The 21,752-nt window shown below is 46.3% G+C and overlaps 1 protein-coding gene across 1 annotated transcript in view; it reads left to right on the forward strand.

Annotated features, from left to right (window-relative positions):
- Window positions 1-19,262: 19,262 nt before the first annotated feature.
- The window catches only part of BEGAIN (brain enriched guanylate kinase associated), a 194,037-nt gene continuing 191,547 nt past the window's right edge, over window positions 19,263-21,752 (forward strand). The window contains exon 1 of the mRNA XM_081194994.1: window positions 19,263-20,018. Coding sequence (XP_081051120.1) covers window positions 19,269-20,018 — 750 coding nt within the window. The 5' untranslated portion in view covers window positions 19,263-19,268. The remainder of the gene's footprint in view (window positions 20,019-21,752) is intronic.

Raw genomic sequence — 21,752 nt, forward strand, 5'->3', positions numbered from 1 at the left:
GTGTGCATAGGTGGGAGCATAGAGAATAGGGCAGTAAAAAAAGAAATCCCAATAACAAAATGTCACCAGCCTCTTGTGCACCGTGTGGTTTTCAACGAGCCATTCAGAGCCCAATATAATGTGAAATGAATGGGAAGTGTAGGAAGGTTTGTGTGTAGGTGTGCAGTAGCCAGGCAGCTGGGATCTGAGTGTGACTGATGTGGTGATAGGCGGCTATGTGCATGGAATGATAAATGGAAGGAAGGAATGGAATTGATTATATCTGAAAAGGAGCTCACAAGCTGCCATAATAATATGCCTCTCATTTGGAGAGATTTTGTCCAGATGTTTTTATTATGAACACCTTTGTCGAAGGAACTTAATAGCACCATTTATCATGGCATGTTGTAAACCCCCTCCCCTCATCCCTGAAGGCCCTGCCTGCTTCAGCTTTCAATCTCTCTTTATTTCAGGTGTGCAAGAGCCTCAGTCGTTTTTCCTGTCTGCCTCCTTTTCTTCTTTTTCACAAATGTAAGAAGAGTGCCGTCATATCAGGCCAAAGTTTCAGCATCCTCCTTCCTGTAGTGGCCCGCCAAATACCTCTGGAAAGTCCACAAGCAAAGTATGAGGGTAATAGTTGTTATTCTGTTGCTCCTCTGGTTTTCTGGAGGTGCTCTATATCTATAATAAATTAGGGCAGACATCTCTTACCTGATGTCCTCTATTTATACCCTGCCCATCTGGCTGTTTCCCCAGCCACTCTGGGCAGCTCCCAATCGAGTGTTAAAAACAATACAGCATTAAATATTAAAAACTTCCCTAAACAGGGCTGCCTTCAGATGTCTTTTAAAGATAGGATAGCTGCTTATTTCCTTCACATCTGAAGGGAGGGTGTTCCACAGGGTGGGCGCCACTACCGAGAAGGCCCTCTGTCTGGTTCCCTGTAACCTCACTTCTCGCAATGAGGGAACTGCCAGAAGGCCCACAGCACTGGATCTCAGTGTCCAGGCTGAACTATGGGGGCGGAGACGCTCCTTCCGGTATACAGGACCGAGGCCGTTTAGGGCTTTAAAGGTCAGCACCAACACTTTGAATTGTGCTTGGAAATGTACTGGATGAGCCACTGCTTGTCTTGAGAGGTGGTTGTGGAGGCTGCAAGGGAGCACCCTGTTGCCTCTCCATGGCTTCTCCATGGCTGCCACTGCCACCCTCCTCCCAGCTGTGGTCTAAACCACTGAGCCTCTTGGGCTTGCTGATCAGAAGGTTGGCGGTTCGAATCCCTGCGACGGAGTGAGCTCCCGTTGTTCTGTCCCAACTTCTGCCAACCTAGCAGTTCGAAAGCATACCAGTGCAAGTAGATAAATAGGTACCGCTGTGGCAGGAAGGTAAACGACATTTCTGTGCATTTTGGTTTCCATCACAGTGCCCGTTGCACCAGAAGCAGTTTAGTCATGCTGCCCACATGACCCGGAAAACTGTCTGTAGACAAACGCCGGCTCCCTTGGCCTGAAAGCGAGATGAACGCCACACCCCCATAGTCGCCTTTGACTGGACTTAACTGTTCAGGGTCCTTTACCTTTACCTAGTGCTGATAGTACCCCCACTTCTTGTGACAGGAAATGTTCTGTGGGTGGGAGACAAAAAACGGGGGGGGGGGTTGAGGACGGTCAGTTGGTGAGGGAATGAGAAATGTCTCTATTTTCATCTGAGGAATGATGGAGGGTATGAAAACCTGAATTGGGGAGTACAAGTCCAAATCAGTAGCAATAAGAAGCTTGCCTCCTTCCAGACTCTAGGCTCTCCTCAGTAGCCATTAGAAAGACCCCGTGAGGAATGAACAACAGATTTTGGCAGACTGCACAGATCCCTACTTAACCTAACCCCTCCATTCACATCCTCCTCGTGTGTCTGATGGAAGAAGCAAAACCAGTTGGACATAAATGAAATGGGTCTCATTGATTCCTTGATGCTGTTAAAGTTTGCTACATCACTGGGAAGCACTGCCAGATTTATTTATTTATTTTAAGTGAGGCAACCTTTAATAACCATTTGTTGAGTTTTGCTATGCAGGTTGCCATAGACAGGAGAAGAAGATTCTCCACTAGAGCATCAAACTACCCAATGTGATAGAATATATACTGTATATATATCAGTGGGAACTGCTAAAGCTGCATGGATCTAATAAGCTACTTGTTTTTCCATCACTGTTGTTGCAGGCAGTGGGAAAGAAGAGCATAGCCTAAGCAAACCTTCTCAAGTGAGTATCGTTCATCCCCCTCCCCACCCCATTTAATGCACAGCATGCCTTTGGGTTTAGAAATCTTACAGGTAGGAGGAGGGGGGAAGTCTTCAGTGTGGGAACTGTGGCGCTGCAATACGACATCTGAATTGCCTTGCCTTAATGTGATTTAACATGCTCGATCGCTGCATTCGGCGGAGGTTGCTGCCTCTGAAATAAAGGAAGCTTTTTAATGCATTATGGTACAAAAGATGGCAAATTAGGAGGGCATGGTTTGCTACAGCCATGGCGAGAGGAAACTAAATGGTGTAATGATTGATAACTGAGTGTCAGGGTAAGGTTTGTGTGTGCGGGGTGGGGTGGAGTGGGGGGAGAAAATTGAGTTGTCCCTCGTTCATTTGCATAATGCATGTCATGAAGCAAACCCATTCGATCTCATCTTAAAAGGGATGTGTATTGTGAACGCACTATGGGCTGTCAAGAGTGAAAACAGCCCTGTCATTTTTTGACGGGGGAGGTGAATTGTGGGGGGAAATCACAGGCAGACATCCCTCTCCAATTTATTAATTAGAGAGCTGGCAATTGCACGATAAAAACAAAGTTCAGCTATTTGGATTAAACATTTGAGGAACATTTCCATAGCGGATTGTTTGCTTAAATTACGCAAGGCATTAGTCTCTCATCGCTGACAGCTCCCCCAACGTTTGTTGTGACTGATGCATAGATGACATTTATTTTATTTACTTATTAAATTTATATACCATCCTTCATTGGAGGATCACGGGGCGGTTTACTGTATAAAATTACCGTGCAACTACATAAGCACAACTTGATTTGCAAGGTTGCCGAAGATTTTTGTTGTTGTTGTTCTGTGGAATATTCAAACAGCTGTTATGGGGGCATGATGATGGAATGAGAAGGGGACACCTCATTTAGGGACAGTAACTCTTTTCCCAGTTCTTTTCAGGTATGTAAGTCTTGAAATATGACATTTAAGCAAGGAGGCAGTGTGATAAGAACAGCACAACAGCTTCTATATGCGATGGTGCTTCTTCATCTATGGGGGTGTGCTTTGTGCTTCAACCATGTGATTTGCTACTTAGACATGCATGTGTATATTCTCAGCGTATATACCAGTCAGATACTAAAACTACAGGTGAGAGTTGCATTTGAGCTACTGACACAAATACACATGAAATATAACAAACGTAGAAATATAATGCACCTCTGACTTCCAACTGATCAGTATTTTGGGGGGAAGCAAGCAGTGGCAGACCTACATTTTAAGCCACCTGAAGCTTGAACTGTTGGGGTTGGGCGGGTCTGTTTTGCAACCAGCAATGAGATCTGGGTTGTTATCTGTTATCTTCTTAAATGGGGTTGATGCACAACAGATGACCACACCTTTACAACATCTATGCTACTGACTCTCAAACTTTGGGATTGTTGAAATAGATCAGGCTTCCTCGAACTCGGCCCTCCAGATGTTTTGAGACTACAATTCCCATCATCCCTGACCACTGGTCCTGCTAGCTAGATATCATGGGAGTTGTGTAGGCCAAAAACACCTGGAGGGCCGAGTTTGAGGAAGCCTGAAATAGATACATGTCAGGGACTGAAGGGGAAGGCTGGGAATCCCCCCCCCCCTTTTGCTTCCCTCAGAGGAGGGGGAGTGGGGAGGATCGCCCCCCCTCCAGTAGTTTCAAGAGAAGAGGGAAACAGGCTTGAATTGCAGCAGAACTCAGAGCTGCCAAGTTATGAGGAGGTGTTAGGCAGTGGCGTAACGTGGGTTGTCAGCACCCGGGGCAGGGCAAGTAATTTGCGCCTCCTAACCCGTGGATTTGCGCCCCCTAACCCTAACCCCCAGATGTTGCGCCTGGTGCGCCCGGCCACCCCTGCACCCCCACGCTACGCCACTGGTGTTAGGAGAAGGAGGGAGAGGGGGAGAATTGCCAGTAGAGACATCCTTGGAAAGCATAGAAGCCCCGCCATCCCCGTGTACTCGCTGCTCACTTAGAATTCAAGAGCAAAGGGCTCAAAGACCTTTGACTCCTGAGGCCACCTGTAGGGCCACAGGCTGTTGCTGGGGAAATAAGTAGGGGGAGCTCACAGTGAGCAACGTCACTATGGAGTGAAGGACTGGATTATTTGTCTTGCACCACGAGAGCTGAATAAAACCATAAATATGAACTTTCTTGCTTCTTCTTTGATCCTTGATGGAGGATAGAATCCCCCAAGCCTGACAATACAATATTAAATTAACCAACGTGACTCAAATTGGGTCTCCTAGATCCATTTTTTTAAAGCAATGTGGACTAAATTTGCTTCTGGACCCCCTCTGGAATTAGAGGCCATAAGCAGAAGCTTCATTCATTAATAGTAGATCTACCCCTGGCTGCAGAAAGTTGGGAAAGATGGAGGGCACAAGGAGAAGGGGACGACAGAGAATGAGATGGTTGGATGGTGTTCTTGAAGCTACCAGCATGAGTTTGATCAAACTGCGGGAGGCAGTGGAAGACAGAAGTGCCTGGCGTGCTCTGGTCCATGGGGTCACGAAGAGTCGGACACGACTAAACGACTAAACAACAACACCCCTGGCTGCAAGCTTTCATGGATTTCCTGGTTTGGTTAATTGATTAAAGTGTAGCTGCGGACATTTAAGAACACATATGAGATAATCAAGCAAGTAACAAGCCCATGAAATAGATACAGTGGTGCCCCGCAAGACGAATGCCTCGCAAGACGGAAAACTCGCTAGACGAAAGAGTTTTCCGTTTTGGAGGTGCTTCGCAAAATGAATCTCCTATGGGCTTGCTTCGCAAGACGAAAATGTCTTGCGAGTTCCTGCGGGGTTTTTTGCTCCCCCCCCCTTTTTCTAAGCCGCTAAGCCACTTATCAGTTGATCCGATAAGCTGATAAGCCGCTAAAAGCCACTAATAGCGCTAATAGCGCTAATAGCGCTAATCCTCTAATCCGTCAATGGGCTTGCTTCGCAAGACAAAAAATCTGCTAGACGAAGAGAATCACGGAACGGATTCTTTTCGTCTTGCGAGGCACCACTGTATTTCAAGGGCTCCAACCAACAACCTTACTGGAGTGAAGAAAAGTGTGGTGATCGGGCTGGGACTAATCAGCCATATTTGAAATCATGAAGGCATCTCAGCACCATCTATATCTTGAAAATAGAAATTCATTCAGACCTAGTGATATTGCGTGACAAGGCTCCAGGCCCTGTAGTTCCCTTATATAATAAACACACACAGACACGGATAATTTAGGTTACAGGGCTAAAATAGGCCACAACTTTATTGGCTACAGAAGTGAGCGGTTTGGCTTAGGCATTGGGTGAAACCAGACTATATCCCAACCCCTGCCCATCTGCAGGGAGTCACTCTAAGGGTAAACCACCAGTAGGAGGAGCCCTGTGACATACATCAAATCAATTGGTCGGCCGGGGGCGTGACGCAGCTGGGAATGCCCATGACGTGCGTGGCATCCCTCCACCCCCCAATCCGGGTCACTGGCATTCCCAGATGCTAGTCTGCAACATCACACACACACCCCCCCCCCCCAGGGAAGGGGAGCGGACCTGTAGAGCAAATCATGACGTTTTGTATGGTGCACCATGACTTAAAGTTTTCTGGGTGGTTTGCCATAAATAACAATCCACCCATCTCTTGATTCTGTTACCAAATTAGGAAGCTGGCTTATACCAAGTCAGACCATTGGTGTACCTTGAGCAGTGGGGTGGGTGGGGGTGGGAATGTTCAGGGATGCAGCAGAGGCTATATTGTTTGATTATAGCCTTTCCAGCTTGTGTAAGCAAGTTCACAATTTAGCAGAGTAACATTCCCCATTCAAACTCAAAGGAGATGCGTTTACTCAGACTCGCTAAAGCCTCTGTAATAACTGGTATTTTCCCCTTTATTCCCTCATAAAAGATAAGGCAAGACACAGTCTTCTATAAAAGTATAAAAAGAGTTTACTCACATTCTGCTCACAGTTGGATCCTAGAAGGCAGACTTAGCTTAGAAAAGTAACATACACCTGGAAACTATCTCATTAGGAGACAGTCCCTTTGTCCTCTCTTGGCTTCTTCGATGCATGTAGTCAGAGAGAGAGAGATGGCTGCCCTGCCTTGTGCTTTTGTCATTACCTGCACAGGTGAGGCCACACCCACCTCTAGTCACATGCAGAGGAAGTCTGTCCCAGCCCAGAAGGAAGCAGGATGTTTACCTGCTGGCTGGACAAACATTCCTCCCCATGCGTAAACATGTTCACTCTAGGAATGTTGTACTTGACTGCTCTTGTGTTTCACATCCCACAGGGGGGAGCTTCATTATGCAAATAGGAGTCCTTGCGCTGCACTTTCACTGATAGGATTCATTAGTTGTATCCTGTCAAGGGTGTGGCATTCAGTGCTAGCCCTTCTCGGAGTAGACCAACTGAACTTAATGGACACAATTAACTGAAGATTCATTAATTTCAGTGGCTCTATTCTGAGGAGGACTTAGCTGACTGCAAGTCGGTGAACTGATTGGAACTGGTGTACAGTCTGGAATAGTGGCAAAGCAACCTTGCAAGTCTGACAATAAACCTGTGATCAACTCCCTTTCGATAGCACATGGTAGCAGCAAAGGCTGTTCTATTTGGGTGAATGAGAAAATACCACACCAACCTCAGTTTGCCCCCACATTTTCTCCCCACATATCTGCCTTCTTACACATAACAAGTCCGAGGGGTGCTGCGGCTGCTGCCCTGTATAGGGAAGCTTTTGAATGTGTGATGTTTTATTATGTCAGATGGGCAGGGTGCCAGTAAAAGAATTATTGTTGTCACCTTTCTCTTCCTTGGCTTCAGCGTTGCCTTTGGAGATTCCATCAGGAAAGAGCATGAGGATTTAGCTGTGATTCCTGCATTGCAGAGGGTCCTTTCCAACTCCTCACTTCTATGATTCATAGGGTTGCTATATTTTGAAAAGCTTTTTTTCCAAAATAACAAAATCGACACTGCCAACATGAGTTGCATGCATCCAGATTTTCCCAGACATTTCCCAATTTTCTCCCGAGTACTGCTTCCAAAGGAGAGCCGTAGCCAGTGGGTGGTGAGGTGGGACCGTGCATGGGGCGCAGGCAATGGGGGGGCACAAAAACAACTAAAAATATGTCCGTAAATATTGATTATTGCCTCATAAGAAATGGTTTTAAATAGAGGGTGAATTGAATGGGTGGAAGGGGGGGGGTTGGAGGAGAGGTGGAAAGAAGAGCTAATTTGAGAGAGCCAGTGTGGTGTAGTGGTTAAGAGCGGTAGTCTCGTAATCTGGGGAACCAGGTTCGCGTCTCCGCTCCTCCACATGCAGCTGCTGGGTGACCTTGGGCTAGTCACACTTCTCTGAAGTCTCTCAGCCCCACTCGCCTCACAGAGTGTTTGTTGTGGGGGAGGAAGGGAAAGGAGAATGTTAGCTGCTTTGAGACTCCTTAGGGTAGTGATACAGCAGGATATCAAATCCAACTCTTCTTCTTCTTGTCCATGGCTAGGGAGCGCAATCTGGACGGTTCTGCCAGGGGAGCAAGATCACCTAGCTACGGCTCTGCTTCCAAGTGCAGTATTCTAAGTATGTCTGGGAAATTCAGACATACCTGCTAGTTCCAATGGGCACCAGACACCACTGTGGTAGCATGCTCAAAATGTGGATCCTTGCAAGTGGCAGTTATGACAATGTTGCAAAGAGTCAGAGATGTGTTAAGAGTCTACACAGATTCCTTCAATCCACAGAAGTTGGTCGTATGAAGTGGAAATACCTTGATGTGAGAAAAAGTGTGAGGCAAATAGTGTTTATGCATCAGCAAACAATGATGCGTTGAAATTCCCTGGGTGAAAGAGGTATGGGAAAGGTGTGCTATGTTTGTTAAGCAACCAGAAATTGTTTTTCACTCGGACCTATCTTCTTCTTCTCCTTTTAAAACAAAGGCTGTTTTTGAAGATCCGTGAAAATTTATCCACATCAAAAACTTAGTTACTTTCTTTTGCTTCAGGCAAGGAAACAACTGGTCCCCAAAATGTGGCATTCACTTGAGATTCAGTTCCACCATATGAAAGCATCTTCCATCACTGTTTCCTGACAGGATTTAATCATTTCGTTTATTTATTGTTTAGTGAGCCTTTTAGCATTCTGTGCTTGGAATCGGTGCCGGGTGCCTTCTACAAAAGAAGCTGTGTTATTCATTATTAAATTAGCTTCATTCACAGGGTCAATCATGTTGACTAGCACATGCACCACTCTGGCGAGACAGTGTGCAGGCAGGTAGGGTTTCAACCACTGTACCAAATGGAGGTGGTAGACAGCCACCCTGCATTCTGTCACTTTCCACTGGGCCATGATGATGCATGCTGCTGCTGGCAGGCACAGGAAAATGACAGTACCATGCCCCCCTACACACACACGCAAAGCAGGAGGAGAGCAGTTTTGTAAAGCAGGAGTAGAGCTCATGTCAATGGCACCATCCCATCCTAAAATATCCACTCAGGTGATGTCAATTCCACCATTCCACCTGACATCTCTACTCAGTCGCTCTAGTTAGCATTGCTCATTCTCTTCTTTCCTATAACATTCATTAGGAGTCGAGTCTTCACAAATTGACCTTTTCCTTTCCATTTTACTGATGGAAACTGGCAAGTGCTCCCGGGCAATTGAAGCCAGCACCGATGCCTGTGAAAAGGTGCTTGAACATGGAAGGAGATAATGTAACCTAACCCTGATTTTTCTCTCTCTCTCTGTTTCCATCCATATGCTATACTTCCTATACTGCAAATGGCACACACTACAGAGGCAATGACTGGGGTAGTCATAGGAAATTGAGGACAGCATTCAACCCCAGCATCTGCATGCTGCAGAGTGAATAAGCAAGCCAGGCCTCCTGTTTCCCCAGAACCTGCAATTTGGGCTCATATTACTATAATTAAGGCAGTGTGGAAAAGTCAGACCTTTGATTGCCTTCCACTGCTATGATTTGTTGCATGGGGTGTGCACATGTGGCCACAGAACCTTTGGCAAAGATTAAGCAATGCTAACTCCCAACTAGAAGAAGGTTCTTGTAGGGCTGCCTCTAAAGCAGGCATAGGCAAACTCAGCCCTCCAGGTGTTTTGGGACTACAACTCCCATCATCCCTGACCACTGGTCCTGTTAGCTAGGGATGATGGGAGTTGTAGTCCCAAAACTTCTGGAGGGCTGAGTTTTCCTAGGCCTGCTCTAAAGGCATTTTGGAAGCTTCAATTCAGTAACTTAACCGGTAGATTGAACTAACTGGCCCCAGTGAGATGAAATATTTTGCCAAACTGTTTTTTCTTATTTATCCATTCTAGGTATTTTTATGCCATATTCCCAGGGTGGTTTACAAAAAAAGAATAAAGCAATTAAAATGTAAGTATAAGCAAAACATAGCAAACTAAAAGGCCAGAAGATCACAAAGCAGCATAAAACTGTCAGTGTGTTTAAAATTATACAATAAAAGGCTCACAAAATAATAACAAGGACTTTGCCTGGAGCAGAAAACAGAATAAGGTAGGCATCATGTAAATCTCAGTGTTTTTCAAAATTCATAAATAGTTCTCAAACAGCTACACCGACTTGTGGTCCATTTAAGAATATAAAAGAGCCTTGCTGGGTGAAGCCTATCTAATCCTGCACAATGGCGTAGCGGGGGGGGGGGCACAGGAGCAGTTGCCCCAGGCACAAAATGGTTAGGGGTGCAAAATTTCAACACCCAGTGCTGCCTCAATACAGCTGTGCACTTCCATCACTGGACTCCATTGAAAACAGCTTCTCCTTGTGAAGTGACCTCTCCATACAATGGAACAACTCTTCTTTTCTTATCTCTGCCGCTATGATCTTCTGGGTGATGCAGATACCATTAGGCAGTTGAATGTGCATGTATACTCTGTTCCCTTCCCACCCACCCTTCCACACAGCCCCAGGCTCTGGCAACCCATGCTACACCACTGGCCCTGCATCCTGTTCCTCGAGTGGCCAGCCAGATGCCTGTGGAAACCCTCAAGCAAGACCAGGGTAGAAAAGCAATCTGCCCTCCTGCAGTTTTCAGCCCTGGTACTCGGAAGCATTACTGCCTCTGACAGTGGAGGCAGAGTATAGCCATCATGGCTAGTAGCCACTGATAGCTTTAATGCTCCATGAATTTGCCTAATCCTCTTTTAGAGCCATCCAAGTTGGTAGTCATCACCTTGCCAACAAAGGTCCGTATAGTTAAAGCTATGGTTTCCCCAGTAGTGATGTATGGAAGTGAGAGCTGGACCATAAAGAAGGCTGATCGCCAAAGAATTGATGCTTTTGAATTATGGTGCTGGAGGAGACTCTTGAGAGTCCCATGGACTGCAAGAAGATCAAACCTATCCACTCTGAAGGAAATCAGCCCTGAGTGCTCACTGGGAGGACAGATCCTGAAGCTGAGGCTCCAATACTTTGGCCACCTCATGAGAAGACTCCCTGGAAAAGACCTTGATTTGGGGAAAGATGGAGGGCACAAGGAGAAGGGGACGACAGAGGACGAGATGGTTGGACAGTGTTCTCGAAGCTACCAGCATGAGTTTGACCAAACTGCGGGAGGCAGTGGAAGACAGGAGTACCTGGCGTGGTCTGGTCCATGGGGTCACGAAGAGTCGGACACGACTAAACAACAACAACAAGTTGGTAGTCATCGCTGCAAGTTCTGTGGTTCCACAGTTTAACAATGGGCTACATTAAGAAGTCCTTTCTTTTGTCTATCCTGAATCTTCCAACATTCAGCTTCATTGTGTGCCCACAATATCTAGTGTTATGAGAGAGGGAGAACAACATTTCTGTATCCTCTTCCTTTATGCCACGCATAATTTTATGGACCGTGCCACCTCTTACTTGCCTTACAAACTTGAAAGTCTGAAACGCTGCAGAAGAATTGCTCTCGATCATTTTGGCTGCCCTTTTCTAACTCTGCAATATCCTTTCTGAGGTGAGGCAACCAGAACTTTACACAATATTCCAAATGTGGTCACACCACAGATTAGTAGAACAGCACTATGTCTGCATATTGCAGTCTTATTTATGGGTTCTTAGGATTGGTGGACAGCCTGAATGCCACGGTCCTTTGCTCAAAACACTTTGCCCCGTGCTGAAACTGTGCTTCACTGCTTTGTGGATGACTGCCTGTGCTAGAGGGAGTCTTGAAGCAAATTCCACATCACTTCTTTTCAGAAGCTTTTCAAGTGTTATTTTCCCTCCATGCATTTCTTTCTTTCTTTCTCAAGACAATCAAGTAATCAAAAATGACATTTACCTACCATTTCCCCCATGGTTGCTATTTATTTCCAACATGCTCTCGTACAGTGAGCTCTGACATTTTTACCCCACTCAGGAGAACAATCAGAAGTCCAACTGGCTGCAAGTGACTCAAGGAGGAGAGCCAAGCCAAAAGCTACAGGGGAAAAGCAACACCGCGATGTTCAGCTTGCCTTTTGAATGTCTCTTCCCGTCAATGTGACATTCCCATTGGCATGTGGAATTACTCTTTCCTGTTGGGGACTCCCATGCTGCCTTTGATAGCCTGGCGAACCCTCCCATCTTGGCTATATGCAAGCAGAGCCGGTTTCATTCTAATTGGCTCTCCTTCTGCTATTTCTGTAGAATATCGGCAGATATTTGAAGCAACGATTTCACTATTCCAAGCGTTCATTCATCCAATCAACCCACCCACCCCTCGTCATTCAGTATTAACAAGAGCCATTTAGCCTAGTTGACAGCATCATGGTTTGGGAGACGGGATCTTAATCATAGCCACCCTTGGATAAGTTACAATTGCAACCTCAGTTCTCCCATATGTAACACAAAAAGAGAAGCAGCTCACTGGCTGGGGCAGAACCGTAGGCTAGCTTCCTGGCAGATGGGTTACTGTTGCTAACCACAAAGGGAAAGCGTGAGGCAATGTGGAGGCCAGCATAGAACAAACACATTGGTGGAGCCAATCCAGTGTTCCTGCCAGTGTGTTTGCACTGCACTGACCTCACCACTCTCTCTCCCAGTGAGCAACCATGGCCCACCTGCCAGGAAGCTAGTGTAACAGTTCCTCACCCAGTGAGCTTCTTCTGCTTGAGAAGAACAGTAACACTAGGAGGGGAAAGAGCCACCCAAAAAAGCAACTCTGTCCAAAAATGATGAGAATGTTTAATAGCTGATTTTTCATTTAGTAGACATCAATCTGTCTTCATCGTAAAATACACTTCAATTGGAAAGTATTTCCTGATAGCAGTATTTCAAATCATAGAATCAGAGTTGGAAGGGACCCTGAGGATGCTGTGGTCCAACCCTCTGCAATGCAGGGATATGCAGCTCTCCCGACCCTGCAACCTTGGTGTTATTAGCACCACGCTTTAACCAACTGAGCTATCCACCTTGATGAATCATATCTGTCTAAGACAGTAGCCTGCCCCATAAGAGGGGAGGCTAGCAAACCTGCTAACCCAGCCCCTCCTACTTTGGTCTTCAATGCTACCACCAAGTGAATATCTTTACTCCTCTGCCCTCTAACCTCTGGAACTTGATTCCTGGCCCAGCCAACTCTCTGGGGACTGTGGTAAGGAAATGGGGTGGGGGGGAGAGACTAACAGCTTTTCAGATAAACTGCTTAGACCATTGGTCTTCAACTAGTGGGAAAGAACCAACTGCTGTATTGTAGACTCATCTAAGGTGAGTTGCAACAGTAATATTGCCAGCATAACAAATGTGTGGTAAAGCATTAATAAAAAGGCTCCCAAATGCTTGCTTGGATTACAGGTGGGCCCTGGATCTGAAAAAGTTGAAGACTTACTATATAATTCCTGTTACAGATAGGTAGCCGTGTTGGTCTGCCATAGTCAAAATAATAAAAAAAAATCCTTCCTGTAGCACCTTAAAGACCAACTAAGTTAGTTCTTGGTATAAGCTTTCGTGTGCATGCACACTTCTTCAGATATCTGAAGAAGTGTGCATGCACACGAAAGCTTATACCAAGAACTAACTTAGTTGGTCTTTAAGGTGCTACAGGAAGGATTTTATATATATATATATATAATTCCTATATAAATATAGGAATTAAATTGATAAAAGTAGTTAAAACCAGAATTAAATTCGTTTTTCCTACAAGCAGTACATTCATGGTTTTTATGGATATATATATATATTTAGAAGCAAAAGGTAATTTTAAAAGAGTGTGAACAATTAACCATAATTTCCAAATGGAAATAATCTAGCTAATTCTAGTCTAGATGATTTCCCTATTTAGCAGTAGAGCCATTTCCAGCCCTCTCGGTTGAGCTTCTGGAGTCTTGGGCCTTATTTCAGCAATTTTTATTTTCTCCAACAGCACTTTACCTCTCTTTGCCATATTTAACTGTATTTAATTAGGTACATTATTTCCACTCACTTTCCCACCATAGTGGCCAGTCGGAAGAGCAGGACAGTTCTTTTTCATTTCCTATTTCCCATAATTTATTTGGTTTCCTTTCTTCCCCTTTCACATTTAGGTTTCATTCCCACCCCCCACCCCCACCCCCGGGGGACAGATTTTTGGGCTGAACTTTGGATCCCCATGGTCTGAACCTCTGCTAAAACAGTGGTCACCAACCTTTTTGGACTAGTTTGCACAGTGTGAATTTTGAATGCTGAAGATGCCAGCTACAAAATGGCAGCCATGGAAGGGACATTTCTGTTTTACTGGAATTAGCAACATGGAGAAAGGGGTGAGCCTGTGAGGTGGGCTGAGGCAGCCACTTCAGGCAGCAGAAGCCCACAAAATCTCCTGAGATCTCATGCACTTCATGAGATCTCACGAGACCTTGCTGCCACTTCATAGGCATCGCTACGCAACCCAGGCATGGGGAGTAGTAGTAGATAGGTAGCCGTGTTAGATAGGTAGCCGTGATAGGTAGTAGATAGGTAGCCGTGATAGGTAGATAGGTAGCTGTGTATCTGAAGAAGTGTGCATGCACACGAAAGCTCATACCAAGAACTAACTTACCAGGCATGGGGAGGCTCTGCTGGTGGCAGGACATCACATTCCCATTTAGCCACAGGCAGCAAACCAGGACCCGCTGCCCCTGGAGGTGAGAGACTCTGCATTGGTCACCAGCAGGTGGCTTTTTCCACCTGCCCTGCCTGTCAAGGAGCTGTCAGGTGTGCATAGGTCATCCTCAAGACAGGAAAGAATGTGAGGCATGAAATGCAATTAGCTTTTGTTCACGGAAAGCAACAGCATAGCAGAGTTCCTCTGTCTCATCTCATTTAGCTTAAGGCGTGTCACGGTCCAGGTTACGGGCAGTCGGAGTCCCGGCTTGGTACGTCGGGACCGGAATAGAGGTCGGGAAGCAGGAATCAGCAGTCCTGGGTCAGGAAGCCAAGAGTCCACGAATCAGGAAACCAGGAGTCAGGAAGCCAAGAGTCCAAGGGTCAGGAAACCAGGAGTCAGGAAGCCGAGGGTCCAAGAGTCAGGAAGCCAGGAGTCAGGAAGCCAAAGCACAGCTAGGTGGGTAGCGTGTTGCCGTGGCAAAGGGTCAGAAGGAAATGCTGGTCTTATATACTCCTCCCGGCCCTTGCCACCAGGTGCTACGAGTCTTCTGTCAAGCCTCACCTGTGCGGCCACACCTTGCCCTTCCAAGGCCAAACTCAGGAAGGCCCCAGTCCTGCGAGGCCTTACCAGTCACAGTTCCTGGCTCCAGCACACACTCCTGACAAGGCGTTCCTGAAACTGACCACTGTCCCCATCCTTCCCCATCTAGTCTCTCAATCTGGATCCCTCCCACGCAGATGGAAACTGCACCGAGGGGGTGGGCTCCTCCTCTGGGCCTGTCAGTTCAGGACTCTCCTTGAGCGGGGTGTCAGAGGGGGAGGAGAGCCAGCAGGACTGGGACGGTCCAGCTGCTGGGTAGAAGGGTCAATCTCTGACCCCTCTGTCTTAGTCTGTGCTGACATTCAGAATCCCAGCCTCCAGCCCTGTCCTGGAAGGTCCTCCTCCTTCAGACTCTCATTGATGGCTCAATTCTCCTGCTTCTAACTGCTCCCCAGTGTCGCACCACCACAATCATGTCTTCTTCTTCTATGTCCTCCTTGGGGATCTACTATGAAATGAATGAAACTTCTGCTTATGGTCCACCACTGTTCCTCATTCAGCCAGTCCCTGACACTGCCCTCCCCTCCAGCCCTAGGAACCTCTGACAGGGAGCTTCTATGAGGGATGAGAACCCTCATAAGGGAGCTATTTCCAGAACTGTGATGGGAGAGAGACTCTCTAGTTGCCATCAGAGAATGGTTGGTTTCATCTGTGTTGCTCCACCCTCACAGAGGCTGGCTCTGTGGTCTAAACTACTGAGCTTCTTGGGCTTGCTGATTGGAAGGTAGCAGTTCGAATCTGAACAGCAGGGTGAGCTCCTGTTGCTCTGTCCCAACTTCTGCCAACCTAGCAGTTCAAAAGCACACCTGTGCAAGTAGATAAATAGGTACCGCTGCAGCAAGTAAATGGCATTCCCATGCGCTCTGGCACTCGTCATGGTGTTCCGTTGTGCCAGAAGCGGTTTATTCATGCTGGTCACATGACCCAGAAAGATGGCTGTGAACCAACACCTGAGCCTGAAAGCGAGATGAGCACCACCACCCCATAGTCACCTTTGACTGGACTTAACCGTTCAGGGATCCTTTACCATTAGCTTTTTTCTTTTCTTTTCTTTTCTTTTCTTTTCTTTACTTTTCTGCTCCACCCTCCATCCCAAGAAGGCTTCCTAAAGGAGTTGCTTCATAGTAGTTTATTATTTATACCCCGCCCATCTGGCTGAGTTTCCCCAGCCACTCTGGGTGGCTTCCAATTGAGTGTTAAAAACAATACAGCATTAAATATTAAAAACTTCCCTAAACAGAGCTGTCTTCAAATGTCTTTTAAAGATAAGATAGCTGCTTATTTCCTTCACATCTGAAGGGATGGCGTAGTGGGAGCCAATGCACATCTCTCAGGACCGGTGTTATGTGGTCCCAGTGGCTGCCCCCAAACACCAGTCTAGCTGCCACATTCTGGATTAATTGCAGTTTCCGGGTCAAAGGTAGCCCCATGTAGAGCGCATTGCAGTAGTCCAAGCGGGAGATAACTAGAGCATGCACCACTCTGGCGAGACAGTCCACGGGCAGGTAGGGTCTCAGCCTGCGTACCAGATGGAGCTGGTAGACAGCTGCCCTGGACACAGAATTAACCTGCGCCTCCATGGACAGCTTTGAGTCCAAAATGACTCCCAAGCTGCGCACCTGGTCCTTCATAGGTATTTTGACTTGACATATCAGTAAGCTCTATGCTTGGTTAAATGTTTATGCATGTTAAACAAATGAGCAGCTATTGATTATTAATATTTTATTGTTCTGTTGCAGTCCCCTTATGTATTGCCATTATGTTGCTGTATTGAGATTTTGATTCGGAACCACTCTGACCACAGATTTACTGTGGAAAATGCGGTATATATAAATAAATTGACAAGGGCAATGCAGTATCTTGCAGTATACCAACCCTTTCTGCAAATACACCACACACATCATAACAGTGACCAATCTTTCGCTAGTGAAAAATAATGGCCAAATGAGATTAAAACTACGCATGTGACAGGCCCAGCTGACAGGTGCCCGGTGAGCTGCACTGACAGCTATGGGTATCGTATCTTCAAAATTCATAGGAGCAGGGTGCTGATTGATTTAACCTGCAAATGTTGCCACCAGCACTTTTGCAGGACCAGGAGGGGAAATATTTTTTTACAGGGTAACTGCAGGCGGTGGTTAACAGTTCTTGCCACAAAACGAAAACATCTTTCTGAGCACTTCTTTAGGAAACTTCCAGTTGTCATAACAACCTTGGCGGCAGTTCTCCTCCTTTTGCTACAGGAGATTTCATTTGCTCGTGATAGTATTCCCAGGAAAACAAAGCCCTTTAAAAAAAAAATTTAAACGTAAGCCCAGTTCAAAGGAAAAGGACAAATCTTTGCCCCTACCTCCCAAGCACAAAAGTCTTAATTTCTTTTCACAGTACAGGGGCGCCCATTTGAAACTCTTTGATCTATGGTTTGCAGAGTCATCCCACTGAATCAATTAATCTTGGTGGTGGTGGGATCCTTCAGTCTGGTTCTGCCTTTGCTCAGACCTGGAGGTGTTCAGAAAAGCTCTCTCAAATGTCATTTGGCACCTAAATAAGCTTCAATTAACCTTTGCCCAAATTCTTTATATACCCTCCGTGATCAAGCTGGCAATGTATTCCCAATAAGTGCCTCAGAATTGCATCATTCTTAGTCCTCCAAGGTGCCCATCTATGCAGATGGAATGTTGATTTGCCAAGGGAGATACTCTCGTTGTGTCGCAAGGGATCCTGGGGCACGCAGTTTGTAAGAAATCCCGAAGAACCTTCACAAGACCGTTTTGATGCAGAGTGGTGAACTTCCCCAGACCCCTGTGAAGTTGTACAGCATTTCAGCTTCTTCTTCTGTGTGATAGTGTTTGGAAAGGAAAGGAACCCTGACCATATTACAGGCAACACCAGGAAGTCATCAGTGAGGGGCGGGAAAGAAAGGCAATTCAACAGCATAAAGATCAAACTGTAATTTCAAGAAAAGTGGTAAATGAGATAGGTTAATTGACTGATTAGGGATTCATAGCTGTTGGATACCACCTGTTCTCATATACATATAAAATCAGCAGGTGTTGACATTGCCTGGCAATTCTCAAGAGTTTTGGGTCTTTAGGTAATATTGTGCCACAGAGTTTGCTTTTTTACTTTTACAAGATGTGAGCAAGTTATCTCTGTCCAGGAAGGGCAATTTTGGTTCGACTCACAGCTGATCATCATTTGCGTTTCTAAACCAATGCAATAAGAATCCTTTCAGTGAATATAATCATAATTCTCAACGTTTTCAACAAAAATGATAAATAACGCACAGAAACTAAAGGCAAAACGAAGCCCCACCCAGGGTTCAGTGTCCACATATGGAAGATTCCCTTAAGATCAGTAGATCCTATGGGATGAGAAAACACAAAGTCAACACATCAGAATATTAGAGAGAGTGTGAGGTCTTTGTGGGCCTCCCATGTGATCAGACCTCTTCCTCCACTCAGTGCAAGTTACGTCTTCCCGAGAGCACCAGAACATTGGGTGGAGAGGATGGACTGACTAGATGTGACTTCCCATTCCATGAAATATTATGGGTAACAGTGTCTTTGCATGTCCCCCATTGCATGTACATTGAAGGGGAATCCTCTGTGCATGGACACTGCTGCAATGGGGGAGGGGGACCATATCATCCCCCTAAACATCTTATTCCATGGCCTGATGGGTCCTCATAGATTTGTGTGTGTGTTTTATAACAGAGCAGATTGCATTAACAAAGAGCAGGGCATTTCATACCATCATATGACCTTCTTTAGTATCTGACTTATTTAAAAAAAGCCCTGCAATGTTACTGCCCCAGAGCTTACTTAGTGTGAATTGATTCACATCAATGTGGATGAGTTCACAGTTCAACAGGCAGGAATATATCAAATGCTTGTCTTGATCGATGGAAACCCACGTTTCTCAGTGGCAGGGACCGGGGCAGGAGGTGGGAGATTGCATGTACTATGGATTTAGTTGATTGGTACAACTAATTAAAATGATGCAAATTTGCTATTGATCTAATTTTGGTGGATATGTGTGACTAGGGATTGTGAACTGTGGCAGCTGGACCAGGGGTGTATTTTGCCAAGGAAACAGCCCTTTTGCATGGATGATGAAGAAGAGGGAGATGCCATTTTGCTGGCAATAGGTTAACATTCTGATACGTAAAAGAAAAGATCCCATGGAGCTGTTGTCCAAAGGATCTCCAACACACATCAAGGCAGAGAGTGGGGCACACGGGAGACTCCACAAGCCAGAAGGGCCTAGGGGGATGGCTGAAGAACGACCATGTTGCAGTGCTGCTGCCTATCTCCGTGCCTCTGAAGCTGGAAGCAGCCTAGACAGCAGACATTTGAGCATGTTGGGTATGGCGAGCTATTCCAAACCCTGCAGCTCCAGCGAGGACAGCTTTGAGCTCCAAAGTGGCGGAAGGTCAGAGGCTAAAAGCTTTGTTAAAAGCAAAAATAAGGATGAAGGTTATCAATCCCATCGATTGAAACACAACCAGAAATGGGGTGAGAACATTCATGGTCTGGAGCACGCTTCACTCTACCCAGCCAAAGCAGGGAACACCAGCCAGAAGCTGCAGAGGCGGAAGGTGCAGAAGAGAAGCAGCTCATCGGCCTCTGACCTCAGCGCACTGAGCCAAGGCTCGTCAAGCTCCTTGTCTGTCGTGGAAGAGAAGATCGAGGCCAAGCTCAAGTTCTCACAGTTCCTGAACGAGGTCACGTTCAGGGTGCTTGACCCTGTGAGTCTGAGAGCTTTCCGGGCCGCCAAGCTGAAGAGTAGCCTGGGCTCGGGCGGCAGAAGCCTGGATGACTTGCGGATGAAGAAGAAGACCCCCGAGGGCTGGAAAGCCGATGCTGTGGCCCGGAAGTCACACCAAGAGACGGACCTGGAGAGCTTGAGGAGCGATGACCTGGTGGCTAGAGCGCGGTTGCGCAAGCTGGAGAAGTCCTTGTCTTTGGATACAGGCCCTCCCCATGAGAGATACGGCGATGGGATTTCATGCGAAGTCAGGCCTGTCCTGCCGGGAGAAACCATCATTTTGCAAAGGGATGGAATGCCTGCTAGGAAATCCGCCTCCTTGCCTCGAAGTTCAAGCATGGTGAGCCAACCCAAAACCACTTTATTTGGCATGTTTCTCATGGGTTTGGGGGAGGGGGCCGTAGTTCAGTGGTGGAGCATCTGCAGTAGCATACCCTCCAATGAAAATAGGGACATTGTATTCTATCATCATCATCATCTGGACAGCTTTCAGCATATATAAAAACATTTTTTTTTAATTACAAAAGCTTCCCTATACAGGGCTGCCTTCAGATGTCTTCTAAAGGTTGTATAGTTACTTATCTCAGTGACTTGGGGGTCACATAACTCCATACCCTCCAACAATTCTTTGAGTATACCTGAAGGGGCCACCCCCATCGTTCAGCCCGGACGCTGAGGTCCAGCTCCGAAGGCCTTCTGGCAGTTCCCTCACTGTGAGAAGCGAAGTTACAGGGAACCAGGCAGAGGGCCTTCTCGGTGGTGGCGCCCTCCCTGTGGAATGCCCTCCCATCAGATGTCAAGGAAATAAACAACTATCTGACTTTTAGAAGACATCTGGAGGCAGCCCTGTTTAGGGAAGTTTTTAATGTCTGATGTTTTGTTGTGCTTTTAATATTCTATTGGGAGCCACCCAGAGTGCCTGGGGAAACCCAGTCAGATGGGTGGGGTACAAATAAATTATTATTATTATTATTATTATTATTATTATTATTATTATTATTATGCAGGTGTCCTAGGGAAAAGCAGGACAATCTGGGATCAAATCAGAAACAAGGATGGCTTCTGTAAATCTGGGACCATCCCTGTAAAATAGGAACACTTGGAGGGTCTGCAGTAGGTCACAGGTTTGATCCAAGTATCACTGGGAAAAGACCCCTGCCTGAAAACCTGGAGGGGTCACTGCCAGTCCGTGTAGACAATACAGAGCTAGATGGACCCATGGGCTGACTTGGAGGAAGGCAGCTTTCTATGTTCTGCAGCTGAGCCAAAAATAGGGCATAAGGACAGAGCTCATTATCAGCAATAGCAGAGCTTCTTCCTTTTTTTTCTTAAGAGTTTCACCACCACCCTGTTGTTGAAAGTAACAGCAGTGGCATCTGTTGATCTGGCTGCCATTTTGCAGTTTTCCACAATGCCGAGGACTTAGAATCATACCTGGGACATTATGAGGAGCAAAATGGCGACACACAAATGTACACTGGTTGGCAATATTTGGAGTGCATTTGGCAAACTGCCCCTCTTTTTGCAGAAGGATGAGGGAAAGAAAATCTTCAACAAAATCCTCTGAAAAAATCTCTTCTCTTTTGTCTTGCGCAGTGGTTCAGTTTGGTTCCATTACCCTCCACCTGTGCTTGTGAAGCTATGGGTTCAAATCCCCCTTCCCTGAGTGCTGGGAGCCAGCAAGGGTGGAGGAAGTACGTATACAAAGACTTTACATGCGCAAAATCCTAATTTCAGTCCTTGGCATCTCAGTGTAAAGAAATTTGGGCAATATAAGTGGGGATAAATCCACCTCTACACCTATTTGTGTAAAACGCTCTTTGGACTGGCAGTCTACCTTAGTATAAGGCAGCTTCCTGTGTTCAGAAGACCCCTCATATATGTAGGGTTCACTTTCTGGAGACAGCAAAAACAGTTTCACTTGCATAGTATCATCCACATGCTACTTCCCCCCCCCCTGGGGTGCCAATTAATATGAGAGAAAACGTTCGCACTCCCCTTTTAAAAATTCGCTTTTGAAATAATGAATGCAATTGCCAGCTTCCTCCCCTTGCCCCTGTCTCCCACCAGCTGG

The sequence above is a fragment of the Podarcis bocagei genome (genome assembly GCF_964188305.1).
Source record: "Podarcis bocagei genome assembly, chromosome: 1".
In the NCBI taxonomy this organism is placed as follows: domain Eukaryota; kingdom Metazoa; phylum Chordata; class Lepidosauria; order Squamata; family Lacertidae; genus Podarcis; species Podarcis bocagei.